Source organism: Vanessa tameamea, chromosome 4 (assembly GCF_037043105.1).
Source record: "Vanessa tameamea isolate UH-Manoa-2023 chromosome 4, ilVanTame1 primary haplotype, whole genome shotgun sequence".
In the NCBI taxonomy this organism is placed as follows: Eukaryota; Metazoa; Arthropoda; class Insecta; order Lepidoptera; family Nymphalidae; genus Vanessa; species Vanessa tameamea.
The window spans coordinates 11,324,965-11,342,152 of NC_087312.1; the positions used below are offsets into that span (position 1 = coordinate 11,324,965).

Below are 17,188 nucleotides of genomic sequence, written 5' to 3' on the forward strand. Positions count from 1 at the left end.
GCCACATGGCCTACACAACAGAGAATTCTGGAAAACTTTTACATAATATATATGTATGTTAAAATAGTAAAATACAAGTATTGTTATGGTTTTCACAAGAATTTAATTTATTCCATATTAAAATTAAGAAACACATAAATGGTTCTATTGATTTATATAATAACGATGGGCCTGTACTTTTTGTGACCTCTGTGCCTCTAGAGCCCTAAATCCGGCCCTGGCAATGTTCGAAGTAAGAAAAATATATTTATTTTCTTAAAGAAACTCTATGCTTTATTTATTTTACAAAGTATTTATTTATTGTTTTTCTTGAACTGTAAATTCTTTCGGTGACCATCATTAGGTTTATTTGTTGTAAGTATTTTGATATGTCTTTATATTATTATCATCATTCGGTCAGCGCAGTGTAAATTATTATTAATATTTTGGTTTTATTTTTTAATTTTATTGCAGATCTCCATAGACCATCAGGTGTGCTTGCTCGTTTGTCAACCGTGACATAAAAAAATACAGAACATAATAACGATATTATTAAGCATATCTTAAGAAGCATATTTTGCTTTTTTAAAGTAAAAAATATTTATAAGTTTAGATTTTATGCAAAGAACGTTTTATGAATATTATTTACTATAATACCAACTTTTGACCGCACCGTAATTTATTACCTATTTCTACATTTAAAAACGGAATAACTTACATGCAAATCTTCATCCTCAAAACCATCCTGGTTTAAGGGGTGAAGATTTGTATGCAAAAAATGGTGAATTAAAATTTTGCCTACGTTCGTCCTTGGAGTTTACGTACCAAATTTCATCAAAATCGGTTCAGTGGCTTAGCCGTGAAACAAACAGACAGACAGACAGAGTTACTTTCGCATTTATAATATTAAGTATAGATTAGAACATTCTGAAATATGATCGTCTCATTGAAATTGAGATTAGTTTCTAATTGACCGTGACCCGATCACTCATCGGTTCTCAATCTAATTTGTTCAGATTTCTAGTGACTTAATCAAGTGGAATAATTGACTGTCGGGATGATAATTGAATGAAAATATCCTTTTTCCTTAGACTTATCGTCCAGCGCTTTATAGCGCTACATTTTCACACTATGAGGCAGAAAATTAATTGTGTTTTGCTTATTTTATATTGAGCATAATTAAAGCCCGTTAGTAGCCAAACTATCATTGATATAAACAATGATTACTTACGGCTTAGAAGAGGATTATTAGAGGCTTATTAGAAGGCTACGAATAACATAAATACATAAGATAATACATATAGTAAAGTATATGAATTAATCTGACCGATATACTATTATAATTAAATTTTGTATAAGGTATATAACTTAATTTACTTATTAACTCTGTGTTGAAATTCAATTTCATTCCATTTACAATAAAATTTTTATTCATAATAAAAAAAATACAGTAAATAAATCTTACTTCATAATACTATATAAACGCAAAAAAGAGTTTTCGTTGATTTCTAATCTAGACATACACGTATAATATCATTTCACGGGATATTTGATGAATTAAAAAATATGTATTAAATAAATATACTTTTTATATGAATTATTCCTTGTGAAAAAGGCGGGTGTTTAAGTAATTTTTTGACTAAAAATTAATGCATAATATATTTTTTGATTCAAAGTCAATTTTTTTATTCGATATAGAAGTGATCCACTTGCTTATTTATAGTTAATAATCTCACCTGTATTTACTGATTGATAATGTATTTATTTCGATAAATATATTGTCTTCTGTGTTTATGGTCGGTTCTTAGTAAAATCCACATTCCGAATCAGTAGGAGCTTCATGTCCAATTTGAACATGAAACGTGAATATTTAAGAGTAGTAACAGGTCACTTCATTTAAGTTTACTGTGTATTTGATTGAGTTTGAATAAAAGAGCATAAATCATAGTTTTAAATTATCTCCTAAAATGAACCATATTTCATTCGTTTATTATAATTTTAATTAGTAATTTCAAATGTTTAGCAAGTTCAGCTCGAATATGTATGGAATGATATACATAGAATTATATACTTTGAAATTCACACCAGACACAAACTGAAAGTGTCCACTTCAGAAATGTCGATGAAACGTTTTTAGAACGGCACTTGAATAATTTAACTAAAAGTCCTGTACCTAAATAATGGTATCATTATGGCTTAACTACTGAGTTTCTTGCCGGTTCTTCTGGTTAGAATCTATTATCTGAACCGGTGGTAGATTTACATTTAACACTGTAACATGACGATTCCAAAGTGCTTTTATGAGCCTACATTAATAAAATACATTTTGATTTGATTTATTCTCACCTTAAATGAGATTTAACTGCTTCATCGGTCGAGTGGCTATATATAAGGCTGCAGATCCTTTGGTTTTTAGATTCAAACCCCAAAATCGCCCCATAAAAAGTTATCGAGTTTTTTTGCCGAAAATTCTCAGTAACAGCCCGAGGTCTGAAAGTTGGCAGTGTGAACAATTACGTGGCAGATGTCTCCCGTAGGTGAGAGTGACGGAATAGAGAATTCATCTGTATTTACACACACACTTGTGCCCTATAACATGCCCTGTGTAGTTGGCTTCCCTTGAGATTAGCCACCGTGGCGGAAATCAGTCAGGCCGACATAATCATTAGACATAGTTTCCGAAAAATAAAAATAAAATCGTTTGATCGTTCGAAACGTATTCGTTGATTTCACGCATCAACACGAGAGCAGAGTCACACTTCTATTTATTGTTTATCTACTAAATTCTATTTAAACATCTTCGTCAGTTTTCTGCTCGCTTGATTGTGACAACTTGAACTTACGTATCTCATGAAATCAAAGATGGAAATTCACGCTTTTACGTCCAAATGGATTTACAGAAACGAAAATAGAGTATAAGTTTAATTTGAATTCCGCGAGATACTAAACGAGGTAATATTTGCATATACAGAATCGAGCTTAAAGGTTTGATTTAATTATGTTTTATTCGCTATTTTTATTTTTCCATACACATATATATCCTGACTTACTGCTTGTTGTGTTTATAAAGAGATTAGTAAAATTTTCTTAACTTTTGCCCCGATGTAATCCAATTTAATTTATATTTGATAATGGTTAGATTGAAAATCTTTATTCAATACTTACCATATGGACCAATATTTGCAATGAATATTTCTCATTGATAAATAAAATTTTATTTTGTTTCCACTGCAAGTTTTCTTTTAATAATTAATAATTTATCTTTTATTAATTTGTATTATATGAGATTATCAATTGCGTTCTTTCGCTTTAATTATTATCGCAATATTATGCTTAATTTATGTTTATGCGGTGAAGCAAAATATCGTGAGAAAAACCACTTTCAAACAAAATCCAAACTTTTCTTCTCAAAGAGAGAACCGCCCTTGATCCAGCAATGAAATGTTCAGAGACTATTAATACAATTTATTTATATATCGCTTATCGTGCTATCTCTTTTGTGGACGATAACCCTTACGTTTTTAATGTTTTCGAAGCGAACTCGTTGCGGTTGTGAATATTACGTCGCTTTTTAAACTTCCCAACGATATTTGGTTTGTATTCGATTATAACATTGTTAATCCTTGAAATATTCTTGTTTGTTGACTTTTAACAAAATACAAATACACTTTTATTTATTTACCTAATAAGTGACTAATAAACTTACTTTAAATCGTGTTTTTAACTGCGTTATAAAATTACTTTGTGGTCTTTAGGTGATGTGGTCCTCAGTCCAAAGTTTATGAGGCCAGTAATTGCGAATTTTGAACTTTATTTTCAAAACATTTTGTCCAGTATTGACTTATTTTACTTAATAAAAAAAGATCAAGGTTTTTTTTTTTAAAGAAACGATTGCTTTAGTTAGCATTTAGTACAATAAGGATATAGCTCTTTTTTATCTATATTTTTCATTAAAATAAGATTGGAATTGAGTTAAAAGTAGTATATACATTATAATCATGTATTTTTTAATATCAGCAAATCATTCCGAGCTTTGAATTCGTGCTGAATATGATTCTCAATATATATTCTGTAAATGTTATGTATGTATGGAAAAATATTAAATATTTTGTGATAAAATGTGTTACGCTTAACATTGGTATAAGAAACAAACACAAACTTTTTACTCGTGTAACTCCACTTCATAGGTTTAGTAACTCTTCTGTGGGGCGATTAAAACAGGATAACAGAAAGCGTTCAAAATGAGAATATATTTAATCAATCTCAGATTGTCAAAAAAAATCCGCTTTCATTGATTCTATTCGATAAAGGAATTTGATTTGATTTGGTATAGTGATAAACTATAGCCTTTATGTATTCTATGTTATATATAACGACTGGATAAAGCTGTGGGGATGCTAAAGCTCTTCCATTACTGAGGATTTGAAACTTACGCAGTGGATAGCCTGCAGGCTATAGCCTAGAGGTTGAAAACCTATTGGTTGAAATTATGTTATAGATTCTTCTTTTAACCTATATACTAGTATTATTATGCCTAGAACTTTTTCTGGCATCGATTTAAATGTTTTTTTACATATTATATTGATTATTAAATAAGTTGTTTTTAGTTGTGAATTTGTTTTAAGTGGAATTAAAAATACCCCTTCGACAGACAAGGGTTTCTATAACGCTTCATACTTCTATATATTATAAAATATAATCGCTTCCCGCCGTCTGTATGCTGAGATCTTCCAAACTACGGAGTGGATTTTAATGCGGTTTTCAACAATAAACAGAGTGATTCAAGAGGAAGGTTTTTTTATGAAAAATACATGCATATTATAATAATAGAGAGGAGCTGGGAATGTCAACTTTCAAAGACAAAAAAAAACAAGAATCTTTATTTTTATGTTTGTTCTTAGTTCTAAAAGTTGTATAAAGACCTTTATTGTGCGGGTGTGAAGTCGGGTCGAGTAGTTAGTTATACTAATAATAATCGGCACGCATTTTAATGTATCTTTTAATTTTTTTATACCTATTGTATGTTGTGGGTATTATGATAAAAACCTCACCGCAAATATCAACAATAAATGCATGTTTTTTTTATACAGGTTCACGGGCGAGCAATCGTACCACTTGATGGTAAATGGTCACTGCCATTAGACGACGACACTGAGAAGTATTAATCATTCCTTACATTGGCAATGCGCCACCACCATACGGAACTAAGATATCATGTCCCTTGTGCCTGAAGGTTAATTGGCTCAGTCACTCTTCCAACCGGTACACAATAATACTAACTATTGGTATTTGGTGGTAGAATATCTGGTATGTGGGTGGTACCTATCAAGACGGGCTTGCACAAAGCCCGTCTGTATTATAAATAATTCGTTTTATTAAATAATTCGCCGTAAGATATTAACGCATTTATTATAGTTGTATAGAGTGAATATTATTAAGAAACAACTGGTGATATATTGATATATAAATAAATTGCGAGGACATTTATATATAAGATAGATTTTAAGTTATACATGTTTGTGTAAAATGAATAATCAATTACCTAAGTGCGGCTTTGTCGCATGCATCGGGCGTATCGACAGCGGGCAAGTGCTCTGTGTCTAGATCGAGTTGGTCTAGCTGTTCGTCGGTCGGCGGAGAGCTCTCCGTCTTACCGCGGCTAGACGAACGACGGACTATTGTGAGGGCGCCTTGTTCTGTGAACAAATTATAATAAAATATTAAACACACACTCACACACACCGTTACATTCACATTAATATGATGTATTTCTCGTTCTTCTCATTTTGAATATTTTACATTAATTTCTTTTAAATTATTTATAATATTACTCTACGTATTAATGAACATCACGAAGGGATATTATATAACAACAAACACGTGGCACATTGAAACGTGTTTACGTTTAGTTAAAAATTCAAAGAGCAATCAACACGAGTGTTTTTATTCGAACGAAACAGCGAAATGAATTCTTTAATTCCATATCGAATACAAGCGTTAAAGTTAATTAAAATAGTTCACTGTGTCTGAACACAGTTTTCCTTTTCAACGTTATTTCACGGTAGACGTTGAACGCTCTATTCGTTTTTATATTTTTATTTCCCTTGTAAAATGTAAACTCGTTTCAAGCGAGACTCTCGTTTTATTTTCATGCAAAAATAAATATTTCAGTAATAATTTATTAACTGTATCACACAGGTAGCATGCCATGCATTATTAATAGGGTAATATTACACAACACGTACACGTTTTAAAAATCAAAATGCGTCTAGACATAATATCCATTTTGAAATTAAAAATATGCAAATTTGAAATATGTTTACCTTTTACAAAATTACAATGATTGAAATTAATGTTATTGTTAAAGTAATTTAAGAACTTGTAAATAATCAGGATTTTAGTTAGCTTGTAGTAAAGACAGATGTAGCTCTTTTAAAACGTCAGGCAAAGGTTAATGACCTTGGTTTGAACAACTTATACAATTTTCAGTAGATAATGTTATTCGAACAAATATTTATGCAGAGATATTATAGACTAAAAATGGTCTTATAATATGTTATAGTCAATATCTCCGATTAAACTTAGGAAAGTTTGATTTGTAAATCCTTATGATAACAATCGCATCTCTTAGAAAATAAAATCAAAATTATAGGTTTTTAATTGTAAATGAACAGCTAATAAGCTCCCAAAAATAAAATTAAAATCTTAATTGCAATATAATAATTAATTTATACAAGAAAAATATATCAAAAGATTAATTTTAACATATTATGTACTATTTCATATTTATTAAATTTTTACGCAAATGATAGAACAGAGGAGCAGGTTTGACAGGTAAAACAAATAACCAAAAATTTTAAGGCATAGACGAATTATTAATTTTATCATAATCAAACTGGATATCTTTGCATACCGTTTCAATTAGCCTGTTTTCATATTTCGTATTTAATAAGAGAGTTACTAATTATTGTAAGTTTGGTTCTATACACAACTTTATGAACACGATTTAAAAAAATAAAAGTTTATTGATTGTTTTTGGCGTCGTCATAATAAATAAACGAAATACATTCTACAACCATAATGGTCTTTAACACAATACAATAAATTGAAAAAAAAACAACCACTAAAAAAACTTATAGCTGATGTAAATTATTAAGTATTTTCACGAACAGGGATTAAAAATGCTACCATTAGCGTTTCCAGTTAATTATCGCCGATTTAATTAGTCAACGTGCTTACGAATATTCCGTAGAATCCTATTAAATGTCAGAGCAATATCGGTACAGTATGTTAATTTTTAGTTTATTTTAATTTCACGTATTTCTAAATATTTTTTCGTCGTGTTTGATATGTTAGATGTAATTTCATTATTAATTTTGGCAAACATGTTATCAATGAGTATAGTTTCAAGTTATTATATATCAAGTTATTTCATAAGTTTGATTCTGTAGGATAGGATTGTGATTGCATGTTAAAATATTAATAGGTTAATTTGTTTTTTTTTTTGAGGCAAAGGAATAATAAAGCACTGCCAAATGAATAAAAATATATCTTAAGACTTCTTGAAAGAAAAAAACTATCAATATGTGGGCGCAACATGAGGTTGGAATTTAGGACTTCGGGGTCAGAGCCTCATAAGCAAGTCGCTTACGCTATCGAAGTAGAATACGGCTTATCTTATTGGAAAAAAAATCCGTATAATGGCGGAAAACCAACCCATCAGCAAAACCATTTCCACAGACAGGCCGGTAGTGAAGGTCTGCCAAAGTTTTCTTCTAGTAAAATAAATATGACGTGATGCGTCAAAATAAAATTCAAAGATTAGGGACAAACATATTTATTTGCTTGAGTAACGAAACATTATACATATAACAAAAAAAGATGAAAATACAATAATATTATTGAAGATACGTATAGAATGTACGTAAATTTAATCACTACATATTATAAAACAAAAAACCCCAGCTGCGTTTGTCTGTGTATCTTAATGCCACACTCAAAAACTACCGAACGGTTTTCAATACGGTTTTTAACAACGGGCAAAGCGATTCATAAGGAAGGTTTAAGGCTTTGCGTAAATTGACTGAAATATGACGATTATTATTGAAAAAAAAATGGGGAAAAATCATGCCGACTGTACTAATCAATAGTTTGTTTTTTATGACCATTATTCTCCCGTAGTGTACTGATGCTCCATCGTCATGGAACTGTCTACCTTACATTGAATTTTACACTAAACGAGATAAGTTTTGCGACGAGAAATCTCACAAAACGAGTGGCTCAATTAAACTTTCAGTCAATTTCTAGCTCCGACAGCACTTCGGCATCGTGAATATTGAGAGCTTTTAGTTTTTTCAATACGATTCACACTTTTCGAACATTTCTTATTTCTTTTATATTGCATGCGCTTAAGGATTTTATTTGCTGAGTTTTATGTTTACATTTTTGAAGATTGGTGTTATCCTTCTTTGTTTATATTTCTTTTAAGTCAGTCAGTTAAAGGTAAAAGGAAATATGGGAATATCTAATCGATATGAGTTTACTGAACTTTTTTGTGTTCTTAATTCGAAATATTTTTGAAAAAATAATATATAACTTTTCCAGGATTAAAAAAAATTAATGAGTTAAAAACTAGTCGTTTAAATAAACCATAACTGGTCAAAAAGCTCATCTATTTTGAAAAAGAAAATATTAGAATTTATTTCCCCACGCTGCCGAAATACAGGTTTCCTTGCAATGCAATTACACACCAAGGACAAGATAAATTATAACGCAAATTAAGTAAAAGAAAACTCAAGTGTATGAGAATTGTTCGTGGAGTGAGGACTTGGTGATCTGTAACACAGGTCTATGCCAATGATAGACAAGTTAGGCACATACACATTTTATAACAGAACTTAGGGCAGAATGAACTATTAAAAGAAAACATGGATTTCAAGACAATGGCATTAATTATAAATACATTACAAAAACATATAATAAGTAATATATATATTTTTTTCACTTTATTATGAGAATAGATTAAGTGCTTAAATATATATACAAATATGAATTAAAAATAGTTACTGTATAAATCTTGACCGCGTGGAATGGTGGCAAGGATGCTAGCAGCATTTCCCCGTTGAATCGCAATTCCGATCCTCTGGGCTAAAAACGAACCAGCCCTCCTGCCACCAGTGGCGGCAATAAGGCGAGGTGTTATACTTTTGATTAAGATTTTTGCACCATTACTCCAAGGGCCAAGTGTTTCGACAGCAAATGGGACAAAAAAGTAATTTGACATAAGACACGAATATTTAGATCTTTTTTTTGCTTCAGATTTTCATCTCTAGTTGTTGATTTCAGTGAATATTTATAAAAATTCCAAAATTCCAGTTGAATTTCGTAGGAATAGGCAATATCTGGCATTGACACGTGTCAGCCCGGTACTACAACGTGTTAAAGTTATTAAATTTCGTTCGGCTTACCATAGACAAAATTACAATGTTTAATAAAAAGTATCACATACCTACTTCAGTACTTTAAGAAATATTAGCAACTAGTTTTCGCCTGCGGCTTCGCCCACGTGTGAGAGGGGGTGAACGTCAGATTTGAGGAAGATATGGTGTTAAGTTTTAAGCTCTCCTGAGTCTCTTGTGGATGCGTAATATTGACGTGATCCCATATCCTCTACGATCGGTGCCGAAAACGACCATCACAGTCGTTTTAATGGGTAGGAATCTCGCATAACCTCGTTTCTTACCCAAGGGCTCCAATACCTTTCTCAAGGTTTCCACTGCGTGGAAAATAAGGCTCTCCAAATCCGTTCAGCTGTTTTTGCGTAATTGAGTAACAAACATCCATACATACAAACTTTTACATTTTTTTAATCACATTTGTAGGATTTCTTACATCATCAATGTGCCATTTATAGGAACTATGAACTATGTATAAGTACACTGACATAGTCGAATCATGATCGCTGTGACGTCAATATTTTCAAAGAAATTCGAAATTGAGTTGAATTGACAGACCAAACTAAAACTCGGTTAGTAGAATAGGATCCCATCAAAACAAATGTGAAATGAGAGCCAAGTTCAATATTATGATATAGGGCTTGGTTGTTGACTTCAACGACAAAATAAGTGAGATCTAAATGGGTGCCAAATTCAATGGTCAGTCCTGAAATTTATTTATAACTACATAAAATATCATTTCTTCGTATAACTTTGGAGAACATATTGTAGCCTAAGGTCTGACTTGGCAGTTCTTATATGCGAATTATATTATAGCCTTCGCAAGTTCTAAACCTGTTTCAAATGAATTATAAACACAAATTAAACACGCGAAAATTCAATAGTACTTGTCTGGGTATGAAATCAAAAGGCAATATCTGGTTAAGATTCATGTGTCCTAATGACTGGACAATCGCAGCTCTTTATTTACGTTAATTCTAACTAAGCAATACTGAGCTTTCCTTGATTTTTCTTAGATGTTCTGACTAATAATTTGTTATTATAGACAAACATTATAAGTTGTGCTTTTGAACATAGTGGTGAAATCGCTTGTTATAATTATAATGTATCGACTGCGAATTGATTCAGCTCACAAGAATGCCATTCCAAAATTCAAACCGGGCCACTGAAAATGTATCAGAATTTTTTCACAAGAAATTATCAGTTGGTACATTGTACATTGCTGGCGATGAACACTTCCTGGATTCGGAATGTCAGGCTATCCCATCGATATGAAACAGACAGAATAGAGAGTGCATCTGTGCTGGCGTACATATTTGTGCATATCTCTTGCGCACTTGGCCCTATTCCTATTCCTGCTGTGCAAGAAATTAATTCAATGTTCGTAAAAAATCTTACAATATATTTGAAACTGATCTAAATCAATCAATCAACCTCAACAATTTTTTAACGAATAAATTCATTTAAAAAAATGTATTGAAAGATTTTTTATTAACTGAGTAAAAGAAATAAACGAAGCTTTATGATTTTTGTGTTTTGGAAAACAAAAGAATGAAATGCAAATGAAATTTTCGTATTTTAACTCTCGACATTCGTAAACGATTATACATTTTTATTTTATTTCTCTATTTGTTGAGATTTTGAAAATAAAACTGAAATTGATTTATTGAAAAGACGGAAACGCGTGTTCATTGTTCGCGATTTAAACGGGTCACAAGCTTAACATGACGCTTCCATCGTTATAAACATTCGCGTCGGTGGAAAACAAACTACTACACCGTTTTATTGTATTTAGAGCCACAAAAAAACAAAAACGATAAAACAATTATTTCGATAAAACTAAAGTTAATTTTTTTTAATAAAGAATGTGTTTTATTAAATTTGTACATCAACTTATTAAAAATAATATTAACTTGTTAACTTAGGTCGATTGTTTTTATGTGACGATGTGTCATATGTGATGGCAGCACCAACAGCATCCTTAGCTTGATCGCCATCAGACTTGACAGCATATCAAGCACGATGTTTTTTTTTAATGATTGGCATAGTTTGGCAGACGAGCAAATTGGCCATCTGAAGGTAAGTTGTCACTATAGACAATGGCGCAGTAAGAAATATTAACCATTCCTTGCATCGCCAATGCTTCTTAGGAACTAAGATGTTATGTGCCTTGTGCCTGTAGTTACACTGGCTCACTCACAACTCAACTCAGAATACAATAATACTGAGTACTGTTGTTTGGCGGTACAATGTCTGATGATTGGGTACCTACCCAGATGGGCTTGCACAAAGCCCTACCACCGATGTCTGAATGAACAGCGTTTCCTTATTTTTATTTTTATTAACAAAATGGATAAATAGTCTGAAATAAATTATTTATTATTAATGTAAACAAATAATGTATTTTTGAATACTTTCAAGCCGAGATGACCAGGAGGATACAATATACGGATCCTGACCGAACATCGTTTTTGTGTAAATAAAACCAAAATGTTTTTGTTATTCATTTCGTACTCATAACATCCTGAGTAAATCTGCACGTATCCGATATCATTCAACCACAGGTATATCAAACAACTCGTACTGAAACATCGTGGCTGAATAAGCTTCAATTCTCTTTAAAGCTGATTAAAACCGAAGGCTGTGTTGTTTAATTTAATATTATTCCGCGTATAGCTCGGTGACGTGGGATCCACGGATGTCGAAAAACGACGCAACGTATACGTCGTTTGCAAGTGTGTGATTGTATATTTATGTGTATGTGCGTGTGTCTCGTATACCATTGCGCTATTAAGATTTTTTTTTTTAAATATATTAAATGGTTAAAGGCGTGCCGTAGAGTTCAATGATAAGTTTTTGGTCATCAATTTTGTAATCCTAAAATTTAGATTGTGATGCTGTCATGCCAATAAAGATGTTCGAGTATTTTTTAAATTTATCACTCTATTTTATTTTTATTGGGAGTACTTATTAATAAATCTATTTGGGATTTAATTCCTAAATGAGAGAAGTAAATCATTATTTCTATAATGATATAATAAGGAACACGTATGGATCTACAATTGCGCAGATCATATTAATTAAGTCTCCTCTTGCTCTTATTTATTTTAGGAAAGTCAATACGTTTCCGTTTTACAAGTTGAATATTAAAATGGAGCGCTCAAGGGTGTAATTTTCGATGTTCGGAGCAGCGACAAATAAAATTGTTTTTGTAAGTGCTGAACACACGACCCTATCGTAGCATTTGGAATCTTTGTTGCTATGGTAACTGGGAGGGCTGCTTTATTTTTAATTTATTTTCGATATAATAATTACATAACATGACGTTCGAAATTAAAAAATGACGTTCGATTAATAAAATATCGATTTTAAGTGGAATAAGGTTTATTAAATAGTTTTGGTAGTAGTAAATATAGTTTATAAATAAAAATATAACAAAGCATAGTTTTTATTAAGAAATGTTTCATATTTTTTAATGAAAGATTTATTAAAAAATGTGAAACATTTATTATTGAAAATTAATAATTAAAATCAAATAAATACAAGTAATTAAATCTTACGGCGCCAATGTCTATTGGCGGCAGTGACCACTTACCTGTGGCCCGTCTAAAGGAAGGAATTTAAATTATTCCTTGATCATCAATGCGCAACCAATCATTACGTCCCTTGTGGCTGAAGTTATACTGGCTCATTCACTCTTAAAAACAACAATACAATGTATTGTTTTTCGGCGGTACGATATATGACGAAGGTGGTACCTACCCAGACGGGCTTGTACAAAGTCCTTTCGCTAAGTATACACAAAAAAAAAATGTCTTTAATTTTATTAGAAATTTCATTTAAAAAAACTAAGCAAAGTTGAATGCATTGCTAGTTTTATTAAAAATACGTAATCCATTTTACCATTAGCCAACTTCTGTCCTATTTTTCTCTGACTTTATATTATATTAGACCTTTCTGGTCACTCATTTCTCTTGGTCAAATCCCTAAGGGTCAGTATAGAATGGTACGCAGGAAAAGACGACTCAATATTGAATAAATAATACATATATATATTAAATAAAGTTGCTTTATTTTCTTTATACATGGTTGAAGGATGAATTAGAAATTGGTTCGCCGAAATAAGTCGTTAGGTCATACTTATGAAATTATCGATATATTTTGAGACATTTTAATTTGTCGTCATAATATTTTTTTAACCCACTTGAAGAACGTCGTCGAATCGATTGCATTTTTCACGTTTGTTACCTCCGAACTCAGAAATTTATGACCTGATTTGAATAAATATTTTTTTGTTTGGGGAAATATGCTTCCCGTTTGATCCCATATTAATTTGAAAGGAATTTACCCCGAGAGTAAAAAAATACATTACATACAGTGATTTTTTATGGAATCGATTATTATTTATAATTTATTTTACCCTGAAGGGTATTATTTGAATTCGGTCGTGAACATAATACATTCAAATGATAAAATCTACTCCAAAATGTCTTCTAAATACTAAAAACTTTATTATTATGTAACACATTATAAACATTCCTCGGATTTTAGCTTCTATTCTTAAATATTTATAAGATTTTAGATTCTATTTTTAAATACAATTCCACCCCAGACAAACCGCTACGAAGTCCTAAAAAAGCTCTTAAAGAATCTCTCATTTGAATATCAATTTAATTTTCAGACCCATGTAAGTAGGTAATAAAGTGAACTTTGTTACTGGTTCTTCTCGGTAAAATCTGCATTCCTAGGCAATGGGATTAAAGTTTTGGAATTAATAAAATCGTTTAAAAAGAGAATTCGAACGAGTTTAAACTTCAATAAAAAATATTTTGGTTAAAAGAACCGACTATTAAAAATTCTAATTACATATATAACTACCTACTACATTAACTTAAAGTGGTTGTTTTTAAATGTTGCGAACATCTGGAGTAACTATTTCTGATCTCAACTTTTCCAAAGAGGAAGCCTTCTTCAATAGGTTTAGAAGCGAGGGACGCTCGCAGGGGATTATTATTAATGGTTACTTAGAACTAATAACCAATAACACTTAGGTTATATTTGTAGTATTTGAAAGGTCGTGTATTCATTTTTAATTAATTCAGTTCATCTTTATGTCTTACGTTTTTGCATATTTTCAAGGTCAACGTATCAAGGCGTGAAACCGGTTCGTACCGGTAAATATGGGCGTCACTTTTTGTGAGCTTTTCATGTCATGACTACGTTATTTTGTTTTTATGCCTTTTGTATTCTTTAATTATGTTTGTCTAAGAATGTTATTACAAATAGCATTGTTTTGCTAAATTTGCTTACTAAACATAATTTTGACGTAATTGTAGGTATAATAATAGCCTGTGAATTTTATCAAAATATTGGGGAAGTATCAAAATACATATAATATGACAGATTATTATCTGAAACATAAAGGAAAAGGTACATTATATAATCGTTGACCACTGTAAGTCAGTGGTGTCCGTGTTGAGCCTGCACTCATCGGTTAGAATTCACGTGATCTAACCTCTATAATTAAACTTCAATAGCGCAATGGTTTACGGTCCATCTAGCAAAAAAGTTCATGACCCCTTCTACTGTTATCGTCCCGACTCTTAGCACAAGCTCTAAACTTAAATAGGTAAATTGATGTATAAGTAGTTCCTTAAAATGAGAATTTGCTACTAATTGAGTATTGTTGATTCGATTGTAACCGACATAGTTATGTTTAATAGTAATATTTATTGTTTGGTTCTTTTCAAACAATTGTGGTAAATCAATAAATAGCAAAGTGGCGAAGGAATAAAACCAGCCGCATGTAACTAATATACGTTTATATGTATAGGGGAATTAGCGTTAAAAGTCTGGAACAAGAACATACTTCATTATTTTTGTTTAATCAAAGGTATAATTTAATTTTTACCGAAAACATTACTTGGAGTGGAGACATAAAGTGAAGTTTACGATGTTGTAAAATGTGCAATAATATTGTACTCGTTAAGCCAAGTCAAATTGTAAATAACGTCATCTGAAATAAGATTAAAATGTTTTTATTGTAATTAAAAATACACGCACACTATATAAATACATAGAAATAGATTTTTTGATTGCTTTTTCATATGTCTTTAGGCAACGGAGGTTGCCTATTGTAGAGTTTTGGGTCAAGCTCAATACTTTGCTGAGAAACAATTTATTCCTTAGTTATCCACAAAAATATATTCTTAACTATAAAATACAGCACACCGTATGCAGCTCATAATCAATCAATATTGTTTCACCTTTAATTTATTAGGCAATAATAATAATAATAAATCATTTATTTCGGACTATATGTCTATTGTGTTAGAAACAATTTTCCTATCCTAGTGTTAGTACAATAAATAATATTAAAGAAGAGAGAAAAAAAAACTGTTAATAATCATTGCGCAACAGTGATTGATATACAAGCAGTCAAGTCTGCTGGCAATCGTGCTAAGTATGCCACTGCCATTGACTTTACGCACTAGGGTTGCGCATCTTTTACGCACCGTGGCATAATCGTGGCATCGAGAGACGAATTTTAATATCATACAGAGACTTTAATGAATTAATACGTTTATATTTCATTATTGTATTTTATAATAACTCGTTCGTTCTTTTGCACCGACACCACGTCGATTAGTGCATTATTAAAAAAAATCCCTACCGCAGTCTAGCGTGCACAGCTTAATTAGTAAAGAGGGTTCGCCGTAATACCCCGGTGCGCTTCGTGTCTGAGTCACAATTTTACATAGGATTTTAAAATTCATATATAACTTAACGAATTTTTACTAACAACACCCTGCTTTGCTTTAGTAGAAATATCTGCCATGTGTTACTAATCAACAGATGTGATATATTTAAAAAAAAAACTTTTTTATAATACTCAAAAAAAGGTTTTGTTATCAAAAAAATTTTATAAAAAAGTTTTCTTATAAAATTTTGAAAGTAATATAGAATGAAATGATATATTAAATAATGTGCAAAATTACGAAACTCCACCCCTTAGGGGTAAAAAAGGGCTTGGAAGTTTGTGTTTTATAAATTTCACGCGGACAAAGCTGCAGGTTTAGCTAGTTTATTACATATTTCATCGAAGCTATATCTAATAAACATATATGTATATATTTGTCATTATTGAATGTTGTTCATATTGTAGCGATTTTAAATTTTCATTGCGCAAAAAACATTTTATAGAAATGTGGTCATTCGTGCGATAGTATCTCTTAATTTTGATATATATTTTGATTATATACATATTAAATACAGTCGAGATGGCTCAATGGCTAAAAGACGTAATTGACCAATGTTTGCGGGTTGAAACCAAGGCAGAAAACTGACTTTTCACGTGCTTAAATTTTATTTACAATTCAAATTTTGAAGTGAAGAAAAACATCGTTTCTTTGTGATGGATAATTCTGTTACATGTAAATCACGCATTGGAATTGCGAGGTGACAAGCTCCAAGCTGTCCTCGAGAGCGGAAGAAGGACTCGGCCAGTAGCGGGAAATTTACATAACGTTACTCTACACTTATTTAAGTCCTCACAATATGTGATTCTTTGTACATAGTGTATAGTATTTAATCATCGCACATAACCAGCATTTCAATCTCTAATTTATATACTGGTAGGGCTCGTATAGTTGTCTGGTTGTCTGGGTACAATCCACACATCAGTAATTCTACGACCAGACAGTTTTTTGTATTGTTGTGCTTTAGTTTTAAATGGGGTGAGTGAACCTGTAAAA

At 31.2% G+C, this 17,188-nt stretch overlaps 1 protein-coding gene across 8 annotated transcripts in view; it reads right to left on the reverse strand.

Moving 5' to 3' along the window:
* Pde1c (Phosphodiesterase 1c) overlaps positions 1 to 17,188 on the reverse strand; it is a 442,898-nt gene that overhangs the window by 26,782 nt on the left and 398,928 nt on the right. For all 8 annotated transcript variants that reach the window (XM_064220714.1, XM_026632919.2, XM_026632909.2 and 5 more), the window contains one exon: positions 5,522 to 5,675. In XM_064220714.1, coding sequence (XP_064076784.1) covers positions 5,522 to 5,675 — 154 coding nt within the window. The remainder of the gene's footprint in view (positions 1 to 5,521; positions 5,676 to 17,188) is intronic.